The sequence below is a fragment of the Vigna umbellata genome, chromosome 4 (genome assembly GCF_029865625.1).
Source record: "Vigna umbellata cultivar VRB3 chromosome 4, Vumbellata_1.0, whole genome shotgun sequence".
NCBI classification, from domain to species: Eukaryota; Viridiplantae; Streptophyta; class Magnoliopsida; order Fabales; family Fabaceae; genus Vigna; species Vigna umbellata.
In genome coordinates, this window is record NC_142168.1 from 47,263,608 (window position 1) to 47,282,138 (window position 18,531).

General features: G+C 38.9%; 1 protein-coding gene across 1 annotated transcript; it reads left to right on the forward strand.

Annotated features, from left to right (window-relative positions):
- Window positions 1–4,091: 4,091 nt before the first annotated feature.
- Window positions 4,092–4,992, forward strand: LOC148200413 (uncharacterized). Its single transcript, XM_088112940.1, has 2 exons — window positions 4,092–4,703; window positions 4,912–4,992. The coding sequence occupies exons 1-2, from the start codon at window positions 4,092–4,094 to the stop codon at window positions 4,990–4,992; spliced, it is 693 nt and encodes a 230-aa protein (XP_087969066.1).
- Window positions 4,993–18,531: the final 13,539 nt, after the last annotated feature.

Consider the following 18,531-nt stretch of genomic DNA (forward strand, 5'->3'; position numbering starts at 1 on the left):
GTTTCTGAACATGCATAAAGGATGAAAGAGAGATGGGATATATGACTGGGAATGTATTTGTTTATATTCGATCCTGACTATTTAAACGTTTTATTTTCGGAATAATCGGTTTGTAATAAATATCGTACTATATTTTTCCGTTGAGGTTGAATATTAAAATTTGAATTTTTACTTATGTGTTTTACGGAAAAAAAAAAAAAAAAAAAATTTAGTCGACGTAACACCAAATTTCGGGGTGTTACACTTGTGGTATCAGAGCAGTGATTATTTTTCGAAAATAAAATTTTGGGGACTGGGGAGTGAGAAATTCTATCATGCATTCTTGTAAGTTTCTTATTTGTTTATGAAATTGATTGTGTCATTATTATGCTGTAAAGAGCACCATGTCTAGGAGAACTGAGAATGGAAACTCTCACAATGTGACTGAGAGAATCGAAGGAGTTGTTGGTGCTATCGAGAGGGTGGTTGACATCCTACACCACAATGCTACGACTGGGCCTAGAGACCAACCCGGTCTGACCCATTTTATGCGCCACAATCCCTCTAAGTTTGATGGGAGTGCCAACCCTGACGAAGCAGAGTATTGGATCCGCGAAATCGAGAAAGTCTTCGAAGCAATCTCTTGCCCAGAAGACAAGAAGGTGATTTTTGCAGCCTTTCTACTGACTGGAGAGGCTGAATACTGGTGGAGCGGGGTTAAACGACTGATGGAGACCAACGGAGAAGTTCCTACCTGGGATAGTTTCAAACTCCAGTTTCTGGAGAAATATTTTCCTAGAAGCGCAAAGTTCGCAAAAGAGATTGAATTTCTGAGTTTACGCCAAAGACAGATGTCTGTACACGAGTACGTGGTGAAATTTGATCAACTTTCGAGGTACTATTCACAGCCCCTCCCAGAGGAATGGAAGTGTCAAAAGTTTGAAGAAGGCCTAAGACATGAGTTGAAGAAAGCCGTTGTACCATTGAATATTCGACATTTCTTGACTATGGTGGAAACCGCTAAGAGGGTGGAGAGGCTGGAGACAGATCCAGAGAGGATTATTAGACCTCATAGAGGAAGCTCATCCGGGACTAAATTTCAGAAGAAGCCCTATAATCGACCACATAGGCCGCAACAAGGACCAATGAAGTGTTTTAATTGTGGAGGAGCGCATTTCAAGCGTGATTGTCCTCAGCTCAGGGGAACAAAACCATTTGTCAGGAGATGCTTCATTTGCAATGAATCGGGACATTATGCCAACATGTGTCCCAACAGGATGACGAATGGTGGACCGAAGCCACAAGTCTTAACAGGAGCGAAGCCTCAAGCTACAGGGAGAGTGTTTGCTATGACCGGAGAAGAGGCTACTCAGTCAGGTAACCTTATCTTAGACACTTGCATGATACTTGGAAAGTGTGTAAATGTTCTGTTTGATTCAGGAGCTACGCACTCCTTTGTATCCTTGTCTTGTTTGGAAAAACTTGGTTTGCCAGTAAGTGATCTAGGATGTGAGCTAGTAGTTTCGACACCAGCATCTGGACATATAACAACTAGTTCAGTCTGTGTCGGATGTCCGATCTTCGTAGCAGGGCGCAAGTTTAAAGTAAACTTGATTTCCTTGCCTCTTCAAGGTCTGGATGTTATTCTAGGCATGGATTGGTTGACTGCAAATCACATTCTTCTCGACTGTGGACGACAACAGTTGATGTTTCCGGACTCTGACGATTTTAAGTTGATCACAACTAAGGAAGCCTTAAAGGAGGTCAGTAATGGAGCCACATGTTTTGTAGTGATGGCTCAAGAGAAGAAGAAGAGTTCTGGAGAAAAAGCAATGAGAATCCCAGTGGTGGAGGAGTTTATGGATGTCTTTCCGGATGAAATTCCAGGATTACCACCAAGCAGAGAAGTAGAGTTCTCCATTGATCTAGTCCCAGGAGCTGGACCAGTGTCTGTGGCCCCGTACAGGATGGCTCCGGTAGAATTGGTCGAACTAAAGAAGCAGATTGAAGAGTTGTTAGAAAAGAAATTCATCAGGCCAAGTGTTTCACCTTGGGGGGCACCAGTACTATTAGTGAAGAAGAAAGATGGAAGTTCGAGGTTATGCATTGACTACCGGCAGTTAAACAAGCTGACGATCAAGAACAAGTATCCATTACCGAGGATTGAAGACTTGTTGGATCAATTGCGTGGAGCTAGCGTGTTCTCAAAGATCGACTTAAGGTCTGGGTACCATCAAATCCTAGTGAAGCCTGAAGACATACAGAAGACAGCCTTTCGGTCACGTTACGGTCACTACGAGTTTGTGGTGATGCCGTTCGGAGTGACCAATGCTCCTGCAATATTTATGGATTACATGAATCGAATCTTCCGGCCTTGGTTAGATAAGTTTGTTGTTGTGTTCATAGACGACATTCTCATTTATTCTAAGGATCAGGAAGAGCATGCTAAACATTTGAGGACAGTGTTAGAAACACTCAGGGAGCACCAGTTGTTCGGGAAATTATCCAAGTGCGAGTTTTGGTTGGGTGAGGTACAGTTTCTAGGTCATGTGATTTCTGCCCAAGGAATTTCTGTGGATCCAACCAAAGTAGAAGCAGTGTTGAAGTGGGAACGTCCAAAAACAGTATCCGAAGTGAGGAGCTTTGTTGGCCTGGCCGGGTACTACAGGAGATTTGTCAAAGATTTCTCAAGGATAGTAGGTCCACTGACGCAGTTGACTCGGAAGGACCAACCATTCTCTTGGACAGACAAGTGTGAAGCAAGCTTTGAAGAGATGAAGAGAAGGCTGACAAGTGCTCCAGTGCTAATGATCCCAGATACTTCGAAGGTTTTTGAAGTGTTTTGTGACGCTTCACACCAAGGACTCGGATGTGTGTTAATGCAAGAAAAGAGACCAGTGGCCTACGCATCGAGGCAATTGAAGGTACATGAAAGGAATTACCCAACACACGATCTCGAGTTAGCCGCTGTTGTTTTCGCTCTGAAGGCTTGGAGACATTATCTTTATGGATCACGTTTTCAGGTCTTTAGTGATCATAAGAGCTTGAAGTATCTTTTCGATCAGAAGGAGTTAAATATGAGGCAGAGAAGATGGATGGAATACTTGAAGGACTTTGACTTTGACTTACAGTACCATCCAGGAAAGGCAAATGTTGTTGCAGATGCTTTGAGCAGGAAGCGGATACAAATGTCAGCTATGATGGTTAAGGAACTAGAGCTAATTGAAAAGTTTAGAGATATGAACTTGGGTTTACAGTTGAACCAAGATCATATTTGGTGTAGTCATTTAAAGATCACAAGTGACTTCTTGGAGAAGATTAAAGCAGAGCAAAAAGAAGACGCAAACTTACAACAGACGGTGGAGTTGTTAGGGACAGAGCAGGCTAAGGACTTTAGTCTAGGAGCTGACGGAGTTTTGCGGTTTAGAAACAGGATGTGTGTTCCAGCAAAGTTGGAATTGATAAGAAAGATTCTGGAAGAAGGACATAAGAGTCGTCTTAGCATACATCCTGGTATGACTAAGATGTACAAGGACATGAAGGATTCTTTTTGGTGGACTGGAATGAAAAAGGATGTGGCGGAATTTGTCTCCTCTTGTCTAACTTGTCAGAAGGCTAAGATTGAGCATCAAAGACCAGGAGGAATGCTGCAACAGTTAGAAATTCCCCAATGGAAGTGGGATGACATATCAATGGACTTTGTGACTCATTTACCAAGGTCCCCGAGAGGTCATGACTCTATATGGGTGATTGTGGACAGGTTGACAAAGTGTGCTCATTTCTTACCCATCAACCAGAAGATGTCATTGGATAAGCTAGCAGAACTTTACATTAAGGAGATAATAAGGTTGCATGGAGTACCCAAGAGCATTATTTCAGATCGTGATCCAAGATTTACGTCAAGATTTTGGAAGAAGATGCAAGAATCTTTGGGTACAGAGTTAAGGATGAGTTCAGCTTATCATCCCCAAACGGATGGACAGTCTGAAAGGACTATACAATCCTTGGAAGATTTGCTGAGAGCATGTGTACTGGATCACTTAGGAAGTTGAAGTGAGGTGTTACCTTTGGTGGAGTTCACGTACAACAATAGCTTTCACGCGAGCATTGGAATGGCACCGTATGAAGCTCTCTATGGGAGGAGGTGTAGGACGCCTTTGTGCTGGTTCCAAGATGGGGAAGTAATATCGGTGGGTCCAGAGTTGTTACAGAAGACAACCGAGAAGGTTAAGCTGATACAAGGAAGGATGCGTGCAACACAGAGTAGGCAGAAGTCTTATGCAGACAAACGACGGAGACCTCTTGAGTTCGAGGTGGGAGATCATGTTTTTCTGCGAGTCTCTCAGATGACAGGAGTTGGAAGAGCCATCAAGTCAAGGAAGTTATCTCCGAAGTTTCTTGGACCATTTCAGATTATCAAAAGGATAGGACCAGTAGCATATGAAATTGCACTACCTCCTCAATTGGAAAATTTACACAATGTGTTTCACGTTTCTCAGTTGAGGAAGTATGTGTCAAACCCTGATCATGTGCTCGAATTGGATGATGTCCAAATCAGAGAAGATTTGTCATTTGATACAAAACCTGTGCGAATACTGGATGTTCAGTCAAAGCAGTTGAGAGGGAAGGATATTCGTACAGTGAAAGTGTTGTGGAATGAGAAGACTGAGGAAATGACTTGGGAATTGGAAGAGGAAATGAAAAATCTTTATCCTCATCTTTTGGTTAACAAGTACAATTTTCGAGGACGAAAATTTTTAAAGGAGGCGAGAATGTAAGACCCTTGTAAACTCAAAATTTTACCAAGTTGTAAAAATTTCAAGTTGTAGTGTAAAATAGAATGCTGTCAAAATTTGACATAGTTTACTATTTTATGTATAACTTTTTATAAAATTAATATTTTGGGTTGATTCTTTTTCCATTGGAAAGTAGACTCAAAGAGCTTCGATTCGAGTACTCATACGCCTAATTCCGACTTCGGGAAGGGGTTCAACCGATCTGTCAAAGTTGTGACAGATGTGCTGTTTGAGTTTTTCTTTGCTGGAACAATCGATTAACAGCTGTAGTTAATCGATTGTTACAGAGAAAATTTCGTGTTTTAACCTCTGGACTCGTGTTAATCGATTAGCACTTGAGTTAATCGATTAGCTACGTCAGTTATGGAAACATAACAGCCTGGAACACGTTTTTTTTAGCGTGCAAGGTTGGGGAATCTTCCCACAAACCATTCTTTTCCGGATTTTGGGCTGGAAAATGGATTAGGATGGCCAGATGTTGGTCTTTTATTGCTAAATTACAATATCTTGGGTCCTAGCTTATCTTGGAGCCATTTCTTTAAATCCAAATCAGATTTGGAAATTTGGGGAGAGTGGAGAGCTTTTTGGTGTGAGGAGAACGAAACTCTAAGTGTGCAGAGGTGTTGGAGCTTGCTTGGTCTACCAAGGAAAGGAGGAGTTACTCTCTTGGAAGAAGAAGTTAAGATCTTCAAGAGGTAAGGGGAGCTAATCTATGTATTTTACTTTGTGGAAAATTTGTATGAATTGGATGAAATGTTTTAAGCATATGGAGATGATGTTAGATTGATCCTTGATCTTTGGTTTTCTGTTTGAATCTATGGACTTGTTATTATCAATATGATAAGGTGAGATAATTAAATGATGGATTGAGAATTCTGAATATGAAAGAAGCTTGAAGGTAAAGTTGTAAGGGAAGTTAGATTTAATCTATGAATTCTGCATAAGTTGGATGATGAAATAATTGTGTAAGGTGATGAATATATGTGAATTGGATGATGGAAATTCGTTCTAGCATGTTGGTATATGCGTAAATGAAGTTTTGATGGATTTGGGTGTGAATTAGGGTGGTAAACAAGGAAGTTTTAACTCACTTTTCATGGAATACGAAAATTGTGTGTTTTGCTTAGTTAATGAATTTTTTGTTGGATGAATTGATGGAAGTATGAGATGATTATTGGAATTGTGTATGTTGGATCTGTGTTGACATGAAAATTCGGTGGTAGTGCTGTTAGAAAGGAAATCAAGTGTCTTTATGGTCAATTTGGGCTATTTTAGAGGAAGTGAGGTAGGGATTTTGAGTAAATGAGGGCTGCAGTGTTCCTGGACTGTTTGGGCAGTCTAGACAAGTCCATTGTGACTTGTTAGAAACATAAAAGTGGTCTAAAACATGTTCCAAGTAGTAGAATCAAATTTGGGTCCCTAAGTTGTTGAAGTTAGTGTTTTGGAGCTGAAAGTGAACTTTAATCACTTAAAAAAATGGTAGTAGAAATGCTTAGAATCATTTGGATAAGTTTAATTAAGTCTAAAACGAGAATTAAGAGTCTAAGACGTTGAGAAAAGTGGTTAGAAATGGTCAAGGGAGGTTCTGCTACCATTCTGCAGAATTCTGCATGATGCGAAAAACTGACCGTTCGTCCATGTCGGATTTTGACGATCGGTCATGCCATGTGCTGAGTGGCGTTCGGCCAAATGTTGGTTTGGTTAACGTTCGTTCTTGGTAGTAGCGTTCGGTCATAATCATGCTTTGGCTTAGGCATTCAGCGTTCGTCCTTGTATGGAGAGCGTTCGCTTTTAGGGGATAATAATAGCGTTCGGTCATTGGTTTAAATCACGATCGCTGAAGTTATGGTTTAGTAACGATCGCTCAAGTGTTGGTTAGTAGCGTTCGTTCATTCGCTGGTTTAGTAGTGTTCGGTCAGTTGATGGTTTATTAGCGTTCGGTCTTCATAAGGTTTGATAGTAAAGCGCTCGTTCAATCAGTGTTGAATTCAATATAGTGTTCGGTTTTGAGCGTTCGGCCTAGTGTTTGATCTCACAGTGTTCGTCCATGAAGCGCTAGCTTTAACATCGTTCGTCCAAATAGTGTTCGACTAAGAGTAACAACGCTCGTCCCAATAGTGCTCGACTAAGAGTAACAGCGTTCGTCCAAACAGTGTCCGTCCAATGGTTTATGACGTTCGTCCAAATAGTTAACTCGCACCTGCACTTTGCAGAATTTGTTTTCGATAGTTTTGGGGGTTCCGGATGTCCGTTTTGGACGTTCTCTAGGTCGTTTTGGGGGTTCTTGACCCTTCCGGAACTGTTGGTGATGGTTTCAAAGCTGTTTGAGTTACCTAAATATGAGTATTAAAAGGATATAAAGAAAATGTGTTATGTGTACACTGTTTTGAATTGTTTGATATATCTATTTGATATGGGAATGTTGGGTGATCTGTTTGAGATTGCAAATTGATATGAGAATGATGTTTGGATGGTTAAGTACTGTTGAAATCATAGTTGTATATGATTTGATTATGAGTTTCATGTTAAATGAAGAATTGAGGTTATTAATGATATGGTATTGTGATAGTCTCACTTATGCATTTGAATATATTGAATATATGCTAAGTTCATGGTTGGCGAATATGTGATGATGATATGATATGGGCGTTATGGTATGGTTGGATTGGTATTGTAAGGATTATTGTATATGGGTATTTTGGTCAGATGATGTTATTAAACGAGTGGTGGATAGTAAGCGTTGTGCGTGTTGTCCCGGGGAATCTCTTTAGGTGAGTGATGGGGGGTATACTTGCACTTGTCCGGGGAAGCTCTTGTTCAGAGTGATGGAGGGTGACATTGTGTACTTGCCCGGGGAATCTCCCTATAGAGTGATGGGAAGCAGCACTACACATTGGGGTAATGTGTAACCGCCCGGGGAATCTCTTACATTTATGTAAGAGTGATGGGGGTGACGTGGGGTACTAGTCCGGTGAAGCTCGAGATAATTAAATTGGCGTTGTGCTTGCGGGCCCGGGGAATCTCTTTAGGCGAGTGATGAGGGGTATACTTGCACTTGTCCGGGGAAGCTCTTAATTAGAGTGATGGAGGGTGACTGGTGTACTTGCTCGGGGAATCTCCCTATAGAGTGATGGGAAGCAGCACTACACATTAGGGTAATGTGTAACGGCCCGGGGAAGCTCTGAAAAGAGTGATGGGAGTGACGCTAGTACATATTTGTGTATGTATTTTGATTGATCTGTAATATTGGTGGATGTAGTCTGATTTATTTTGTAATACATGTTGGTGTATGCATTCTAATTTGATATTTTGATACATATTGGGATATGCATATGGTTGAAGCATAATTCGTACTCGGGTATATAGTTCGATCTGGTTAAGGTGTGGATGATAGCATGTTATTATGAGTATGTTATGATGTATAAGAATTGTATTTTGTTAGCTCACCCTTGCTTGTTTGTGCATGTGAATGCGATGATCGTATAATGTGTGATGTTATACGGGAGCAGATGTTATTGCAGATGTGATGGCTGATGTTTCTGAACATGCATAAAGGATGAAAGAGAGATGGGATATATGACTGGGAATGTATTTGTTTATATTCGATCCTGACTATTTAAACGTTTTATTTTCGGAATAATCGGTTTGTAATAAATATCGTACTATATTTTTCCGTTGAGGTTGAATATTAAAATTTGAATTTTTACTTATGTGTTTTACGGAAAAAAAAAAAAAAAAAAAAAATTTAGTCGACGTAACACCAAATTTCGGGGTGTTACATCTCCCACTAACCATTCTCAGAATGCTCCAACCGTGACACATGGCAGGCGCATGCAGTGGAAGTGTGAGTGCATTTTGACGTGGCACGGTGCATTAATGGTGTGATCAGAGAATGGATTAGTGTGTATTAATTTATCAGGTTCTCACATATGTGGTGTGCTACGACTGTCTCATTTTTTGTGATTGGAATTGTTATATGGATTCTTGAACACCGAGTCAATAGTGACTTTCGTGGTCCTCCTAAGAAGCAAATTGTAATTATGTTAATTGTAATTATGTTAATGTACGCCTTTGTAGCGTCATATGATAACCTTTTACGGCCAGTTTATTGAATTTGGTGCAGCAATAGGTGTCCCAATGTTCATCTTTTGTTTAAGATTCTAAATCCATGTTATTTTGTTGTTTTTCAAGTTCAGCCCCTTAACCCTGTTTAAGAAAAATCGTAATGAAACAACTTACTCCAAAGTCTAATAGTTTCTTTTTTCTTTTTCTTTCTCAAGGTCGTCATAGGATACAGGAGAGGTGGTTCTATAAAATGGGATGCTCATAAGACAGACAAAGTTACAACCAAATAACAAGCAAATAACATAGTGTACGTACCAACATCAAACAAAAATAAACGTGCTCAATCACGGATTCATACATATTCTCAACATGTATAAATAAACCAATATTAGATCAAGAAAATAACCAACAATTCTCAATAATTGTTTTAAAATACTACCAAAGATATTACGGATTCATACATATTCGCCGAACGCTATTTGGCCGGACACTATTCACCAAACGCTATTTGGACGAACACTATTCACCGAATGCTATTTGGTCGAATACTATTCACCGAATGCTACTTGGACGGACGCTATACGATCAAGCATAATACGGTCGAACACTACAAACCGAGCACCATAAAAGATTGAGCACTATTTTGCCGAACGCTAAAACCGAGCACCATATCAGATTGAACACTATTAGGCCGAACGCTAAACCCAACACCACATTGGATTAAGCAATATTCAGACGAACGCTAAACCGAACAACTCACTAAAATCAGATACCGGCTGGACGAACATTAAGATCAATCTCTTAGGCTCAACACTAAAACACCAAACGTTATTAAACAGAAAACTATTTGGCCGAACACTATTTGAACGGACGCTAAGATTGAGCACTTCGACTTAACTGTTTGTACGAACATTCAAAGATCAAGCATCATCAAAGACCGAACGCTGCCTATGGCGAGTACTATCTGAAGCGAACGATCACTAACTTAGAATCAACATCATCAAGATCGAACGTTGGCTAACACATAGTATGACCGAACGCTTACAACCTAAGCCTCAGAATATCTGATCCAGGTCGAACGCTATCAATCACTAATCACATAATAATACCGAACGCTCAAGATCCAAACTTAAGACTATCAAATTAAGACCGAACGCTCAAGATTGCTATCCGAGAATACCTAGTTAAGAACGAACGGTTATGCTCACTAATACACCAAGGCCGAACGTTTAAGATTTAAACTTAGAATATCAAATTAAGGTCGAACGCTCACAATCACTAATACCCAAGACCGAATGTAACACCCCGATTTAGGCGTTACAATTTATTTTCCACAAGAATACATATATAATTTTTTTTTTTTAACACCAACATAATATTACGTTCTTTATTACAACACAAGTCTTCTGAAAGTAAAATTCCACACAGTTAATAAACTTCTGAAATTTAAAATTTCACACAGTTCGGAAATTCAAACATAGATTTATTTTAGAAATTCCCCATGTCTCCTTTTTCCCCACAGATCTCTCATCTTCTAAGCATGTCCAGAACCATCTGCTAATTCATCTGATATAGTTTCTGCTCCCGTATAATATCACACATTATACGATCATTGCATTCACATGCACAAACACAAACAGTAGGGTGAGCTAACCAATTCAAGAAGTATGCATCATCCACAATCTTACTAACATCACAAGTGTGGCAATCAGTCAAATACATGCATCTCAAACATACTCAAAAAAACAACTATTACACTGATACTTTATAATATTTCTTCAGTCAAAATCATCAGTCGATTCACTAGAGTCAATACAACATATTATTAATCTGCTTACTTACCAAAGAACAACAGTCAACAATCCTTCTGTCTACTTACCAAAGTAGTATAACCATGATATACTGATTACTTACCAAAGTAATCTAACAAGGTGATTTTTATTATCTACTTACCAAAGTAGTATAACAAGGTGATATTGTCTACTTACCAAAGTAGCACAATAAGGTGATATCGTCTACTTACCAAAGTAGCACAACATGGTAATACTGTCTACTTACCAAAGTAGTACAATGAGGTGATATTGCCTACTTAACAAAGTAGCACAATAAGGTGATATTGTCTACTTACCAAAGTAGCACAACAAGGTAATATTCAGCCTACTTACCAAAGTAGTACGGTTTATGTTAAATTCACCTCTCATTTTCCCACCTACTTACCAAAGTAGTTTCCGGCTTCAAACCTTTCCTCTCTCGACTTACCAAAGTCGTAGGAAAATAAATAAAAATTCAGATTTACAATTATGGCAATAATGTCTATACTACTCATCCAAATTTACCATCAACTTATTTACAATTCATGATTTAACTCAAATAATTATGACAACTCAGAATGTTCAATATAATTAAATTTTATAATATATAATATATTATATTACTCATCCTCCAATCTCCAAAATACAACTACACATACAATCTAAGGATATAATTATCCAAGTTTTTTTTTTACTCAATGCAAATAAATTTACTATTTCGTGAAAAGATTTTTCTTCACTCATATCATTAATTACAGATCTGAATCAATCAAACTAATAATCAGCATGTTTAACTCATATGATAAAATTTTCAGTCCAATCCAATGGTTAATGAGGCGGAAATCATAATTTTTGTATAAATGATCCAAAAACATAAATTAAGCAGTATTGAGATCCCTGAGAAGATACGAAATTAATATCTCTAAATCTGTAACTCCGATCTAAAATCCGAACGGTCGAAGTATTCCACTATCTCTTAGGAACAACATACTAAAAATTCATGGTAATCTAACGGCTAACTAAGTAGATATGGAGAATTTACCGAGGTAACTCAGAGACAGAAATTTAAGTGGTTCTCGGTTTAACTCAAAATGCGGAATTTATTCCTCTAAGCACAGATATCCAATTCCAAATCTGAACGGTAAAAATCACCTAATATGTCTTATGAACTACATACTAAAGTTTGGACTCAATCTAACGGTAATTGGAATATATATAAAATATTTACCATTATAACTTAAGAACAGAATTGCAGTGTTCATCAAATATTTCAAACTTTCGAAATTTCTTTCTCTAAACATAGACCTTCAATTCCAAATCCGATCGGTCAAATTATAATAATGTATTCTAAGAATCATATATCCAATTTTCAAGTTGATCTAACAGTCCCATAAGTCAGAATCTATACTTTACTAAGGGAACTCAGTAATAGAACTGCAGGGGTAATTAATTCACTCAAACATGCAGGATATATATCTCCAAGTACAGACTACTAATTACAAATCCGAACGGTCAAAGTGTATTAATATGTCTTAGGGATCATATATCAAATTTTTAGGTTGATCTAACGGTCCAATAGGTCAGAATCAATATTATACCGAGACAACTCAGTAACAGAACTACAGGGGTAACTAATTTACTCAATCTTGCAGAACTTATTTCTCCAATTACAGACTTCTATTTTCAAATCCGAACGGTCAAAGTTTAGTAATAGGTCTTAGGATTCACATACTAAAATTTTAACTAAATCCAACGGTGCAAACAATTAATAGAAATTTTTTCACCACAGTAACTCGAAAATGAGAGATTATAATCTTGAAAACCAAATTTTACACAAGTCAATATATAACTACCATTACCAATTTTAACACATGCATACTCATATTCATGATCATAATCAAGAAAGGATTAGCTCCCCTACCTCTTTTCCAATGAAGATTTTCCAACTCTTGATGCTTTAAATCTCAAGCTTCCTCCTTTGCTTACTTCCAACAACAATCTCTCCTAAGTTTTAGTTTGTGTTCTTTAGTTTTATTAAGGTAAGAAACCATGCATTTAACCTTGAAATCAGCAGCCTACCTTAGTGTTTGGTGGTTCCTACCACAAAGAAACCACTACCCCTTAGTCTATGCTTAATGATCACCACACCATTATTTCTACTTTTGTAAGTTTGTCCTATTTGGTTTCATTGGGTAGAAGTTTTGAGTGGAGTCAACATTTCAAAGTTGTTAGGTGAAAAGAAATGCATTATGAGTGAATGGGAAAAAAAAGATAAAGTCTCATTATGGAAGAGAGAAAATTAATATGGTATATTTTCATTAGTCAAAATAATGAGTATTTTTACTATAGAAAACTCATATACTAGATGTATATTCTAACTTGACAAAATATTGATATATATATACTCTAGTTATACAATAGATTAAAATAAAATATTAAAATCATATATTCAATATTTTAACATCATATTATTATCATATAACAATAAATATTTATTAATTATGCAACAAAATGAAATAATACATCTTATCACAATAATTTTGGGTCAAACAACTTTCACTATACATTTTTCACACCATAATTAATTATTCAAAACCACAACATATATAAATTATTTTTTTTTTTAATGGGTCTTACATTCACCCCAACTCCAAAAAAATTTTCGTCCTCGAAAATTAAGATGTTACTCAAACAAATGAGGGTATTCTTTTATCATATAATCCTCTAGCTCCCATGTCATCTCTTGGGTTTCCTCGTTCCAAAGCACCTTCACCGTACGAATTTCCTTTCCCCGTAACTTCTTTGTTTGAACTTCTAACACTCTTATTGGTCTCACTTCGATAGTAAGATCTTCACGTACTTGAATGTCATCTGTTTCCAAAACATGAGTCGGATCAGAGACATACTTCCTCAGCTGGACACGTGGAACACATTATGCAAGTTCACCAACTGTGGTGGTAACGCTACCTCATATGCTACTGGTCCAATCCTCCTAAGAATATCGTAAGGACCAAGAAACTTTGGTGACAACTTCCTTGATTTAATAGCCCTACCTATGCCGGTAATCGGTGTCACACGTAGAAACACATGATCTCCTTCGTTGAACTCAAGAGGTCTCCTTCTCTTGTCTGCATAAGATTTTTGTCGACTTTGTGTTGCACGCATCCGGTCTTGTATCAACTTGACTTTTTCTGTCGTTTGCTGTAATAACTCGGGACCTACTGAAATTGTTTCTCCATCCTGAAACCAGCACAAAGGTGTCCTGCACCTTCTCCCATACAATGCTTCATACGGTGCCATTCCAATGCTTGCATGAAAGCTGTTGTTGTATGTGAATTCCACCAAAGGCAATACCTCACTCCAACCTCCCAAGTGATCCAATACACACGTTCTCAGCAGATCTTCCAATGACTGAATAGTCCTTTCAGTTTGTCCATCTGTTTGAGGATGATATGCTGAACTCATTCTTAACTTCGAACCCAAAGCCTCTTGCAATTGCTGCCAGAACCTTGACGTAAACCTTGGATCCCGATCTGAAACAATGCTATTTGGTACACCATGCAATCTCACTATTTCCTGAATATACAACTCTGCCAATTTCTGCATTGACATTCTTAGGTTGATTGGCAAAAAGTGAGCACTTTTCGTCAATCGATCAACTATCACCCAAATGGAATCATGACCCTTCAATGATCTTGGTAAGTGAGTTACAAAGTCCATCGAGATGCTGTCCCATTTCCATTGGGGAATATCCAACTGTTGTAACATTCCACCTGGCCTTTGATGTTCTATCTTAGCCTTCTGACATACCAAACAAGAAGATACAAACTTTGCCACATCCTTTTTCATCCCACTCCACCAGAAAGATTCTTTCAAGTCTTTGTACATCTTAGTCATACCGGGATGTATGCTAAGACGACTCTTGTGTCCTTCTTCTAGAATCATCTTCTTCAGCTCATCCTTTGCTGGAATGCAGACTCTATTTTTAAAACGAATAATGCCATCTAATCCCAAATTGAAGTCTTTAGCTTGATCAGTTCCCAACAACTCCACCGTATCTTGTAGGCATGTGTCTTCCTTTTGTCCCACCTTGATCTCTTCCAAGAAATCATTTGTGATCTTTAAATGACAACACCAAAGGTGATCTTGGCTCAGCTGCAATCCCAAGTTCATATCTCTGAACTTCTCTATTAATTCAAACTCCTTCACCATCAAAGTTGACATATGTATTCGCTTCCTACTCAAAGCATCAGCTACAACATTTGCCTTTCCTGGATGGTACTGTAACTCAAAATCAAAATCCTTCAAGTACTCCATCCACCTTCTCTGCCTCATGTTCAGCTCCTTCTGATCGAAGAGATACTTCAAACTCTTGTGATCACTAAAGATTTGAAAACGTGATCCGTACAGATAGTGCCTCCAAGTCTTCAAAGCAAAAACCACAGCCGCTAATTCGATGTCGTGCGTTGGATAGTTCCTTTCATGCACCTTCAACTGTCTCGATGCATAAGCTACTGGTCGCTTCTCCTGCATCAATACACAACCGAGCCCCTGGTATGAAGCATCACAAAACACTTCAAAAGCTTTAGAAGTATCAGGAACTGCTAATACTGGAGCACTTGTCAACCGTTTCTTCATCTCTTCAAAACTTGTTTCACACTTGTCGGTCCATAAGAAAGGTTGTTCTTTACGAGTCAATTGCGTCAAAGGACCCACTATCTTGGAGAAACCTTCGACGAACTTCCTGTAGTAACCAGCTAGGCCCACAAAACTTCTTACTTCTGAAACCGTCTTTGGACGTTCCCACTTTAGCACTGCCTCCACCTTCGTCGGATCTACAGAAATTCCTTTTGCAGAAATCACGTGGCCAAGAAACTGTATTTCCTCCAACCAAAACTCACACTTAGATAATTTCCCAAACAATTGATGCTTCCTAAGAGTTTCCAACACAATCCTCAAATGTTCTGCATGTTCTTCATGATCCCTTGAATATATAAGAATGTCGTCTATGAACACAACAACAAATTTATCTAGCCACGGTCGAAATATTCGATTCATGTAATCCATGAATATAGCAGGAGCATTGGTCACTCCAAACGGCATCACCACATACTCGTAGTGACCATAACGTGACCTGAAAGCCGTCTTCTGACTATCCTCTGGCTTGACCAAGATTTGATGGTAACCAGACCTCAAGTCAATCTTTGAAAACACACCAGCGCCTCGCAACTGATCCAACAAGTCATCAATTCTTGGCAGTGGGTACTTGTTCTTAATCGTCAACTTGTTCAGCTGCCGATAGTCGATGCACAACCTTGAACTACCATCTTTCTTCTTTACTAACAAGACTGGAGCTCCCCATGGTGACACACTCGGCCTGATAAACCTCTTCTCCAGTAGTTCCTCAATTTGTCTCTTCAGCTCTGCTAGCTCTGTCGGAGCCATCCTATACGGAGCCATAGACACTGGTCCAGCCCCTGGTACTAAGTCTATAGAGAACTCCACTTCCCTGCTCGGTGGCAACCCTGGTACTTCATCTGGAAAGACATCCTCGAACTCTTCCACTACCGGAATACCCGTCGTCTGAACCTCAAAACTCTTCTTCTCTTGAGCTACCAGTACAAAACACATGGCCCCATCACTAACATCCTTTAGAACTTCTTTGGTTGAGATCAGTTCTAAACCATCCGAGTCTGGAAAAACCAATCGTTGTTGTCCACAGTCAAGAAGAACGTGATTGGCGGTCAACCAATCCATTCCCAGAATTACATCTAAGCCTTCGAGAGGTAAGGAGATCAAGTTCACTTTGAACTTGCGTCCGTAGACTACAATCGGGCATCCAACACAGATCGAACTGGTTGAAATCTGACCCGATGTTGGTGTCGAAACCACCAATTCATACCTTAGATTACTCACCGGTATACTGAAGTCTTTCAAACAAGTAGAAGAAACAAAGGAGTGCGTAGCTCCAGAATCAAACAATACATGCACACATTTACCAAACAAAAGGCATGTGTCAAGGATGAGATTACCTGGCTTTGCAGCCTCTTCACCGGTCAAAGCGAAAACTCTTCCAGCTATCTTGGGCTTCACGCCTGAAGAACTTGGTTGTTGTGGTGCATATGCTATCTTCTTCTCAGGACAAACATGAGCGAAATGTCCTGGCTTGTTACACACAAAGCACCTCTTCTCTTCAACCTTCACTCCAGAGAGCTTAGGACAATCCTTCTTGTAGTGCGCACCACCGCATTCAAAACATTTCACGGCTGTTCGCATAAGCGGTTGGGGTCGCTGATATGGCTTCTTCCATGGCTTTCTTCCAATAAACTTGTCCTTCTGAGTCTTGTCAACTCGGTTTCGGTTTATTTCCAGTAACTCCACCTTTTTTGTCTTCTCGACTAAGGCTGGAAACTTCTTGATTTCAAGAGGTACAATCATTCTCCTCAGGTCATACCTCAGACCCTGCTCAAATCTTTGACACTTCCACCCTTCCGTCATGTGCTGACTATAAAAACGGATAAGATACTCAAACCTGTCGATATACTCTTGCACTGACATCCCACTTTGACGCAAGGCCAAGAACTCTTGCTCCCTTTCGATCTTGGCGCTAGTCGGAAAGTACTTTTCCAAAAACTTGTCCTTGAAACTGTTCCAAGTAATAGCCTCTTCATCAGATTCCATCAGTCGTTTCATACCATCCCACCAGTACTCTGCTTCCTCTTTCAGTATGAAGGTTGCGTAATCTAGTTTTTCCTCATCTGTGCACTTGATCACATGAAAGATCTTCTCAATGTCCTTGATCCAAGCATCCGCTTTATCTGGCGTAGCCCTTCCATTGAACCTTGTTGGGTCGTGCCTCAAAAAGTCATTCAGCCTCGAATAAGTCCTCGGTTCCTGAGTGGTATGTTGCCTTTCCATTGCGTTGATCATCCGATCAACAGCCCGATTAAAATCATCAATTGGAGGTGTTTGACCAACATTGTTAGATCGACGTGCCATGTTCTACCATATACGTCAAAAGAAAGTAATTCAAACACAAGTCAAAACAATGCATATCTCTACCTTTCAAACCAACGCTCTCCAAAAGAGCTACAAAATCATCACAACAAATCACAGAGTCACACAACAGAAGTTAACGAGCTCACTTCCCAAAAGCCCCAAAAGATTTTCGAAAAACCATTGCTCTGATACCAAACAGTGTAACACCCCGATTTAGGCGTTACAATTTATTTTCCACAAGAATACATATATAATTTTTTTTTAACACCAACATAATATTACGTTCTTTATTACAACACAAGTCTTCTGAAAGTAAAATTCCACACAGTTAATAAACTTCTGAAATTTAAAATTTCACACAGTTCGGAAATTCAAACATAGATTTATTTTAGAAATTCCCCATGTCTCCTTTTTCCCCACAGATCTCTCATCTTCTAAGCATGTCCAGAACCATCTGCTAATTCATCTGATATAGTTTCTGCTCCCGTATAATATCACACATTATACGATCATTGCATTCACATGCACAAACACAAACAGTAGGGTGAGCTAACCAATTCAAGAAGTATGCATCATCCACAATCTTACTAACATCACAAGTGTGGCAATCAGTCAAATACATGCATCTCAAACATACTCAAAAAAACAACTATTACACTGATACTTTATAATATTTCTTCAGTCAAAATCATCAGTCGATTCACTAGAGTCAATACAACATATTATTAATCTGCTTACTTACCAAAGAACAACAGTCAACAATCCTTCTGTCTACTTACCAAAGTAGTATAACCATGATATACTGATTACTTACCAAAGTAATCTAACAAGGTGGTTTTTATTATCTACTTACCAAAGTAGTATAACAAGGTGATATTGTC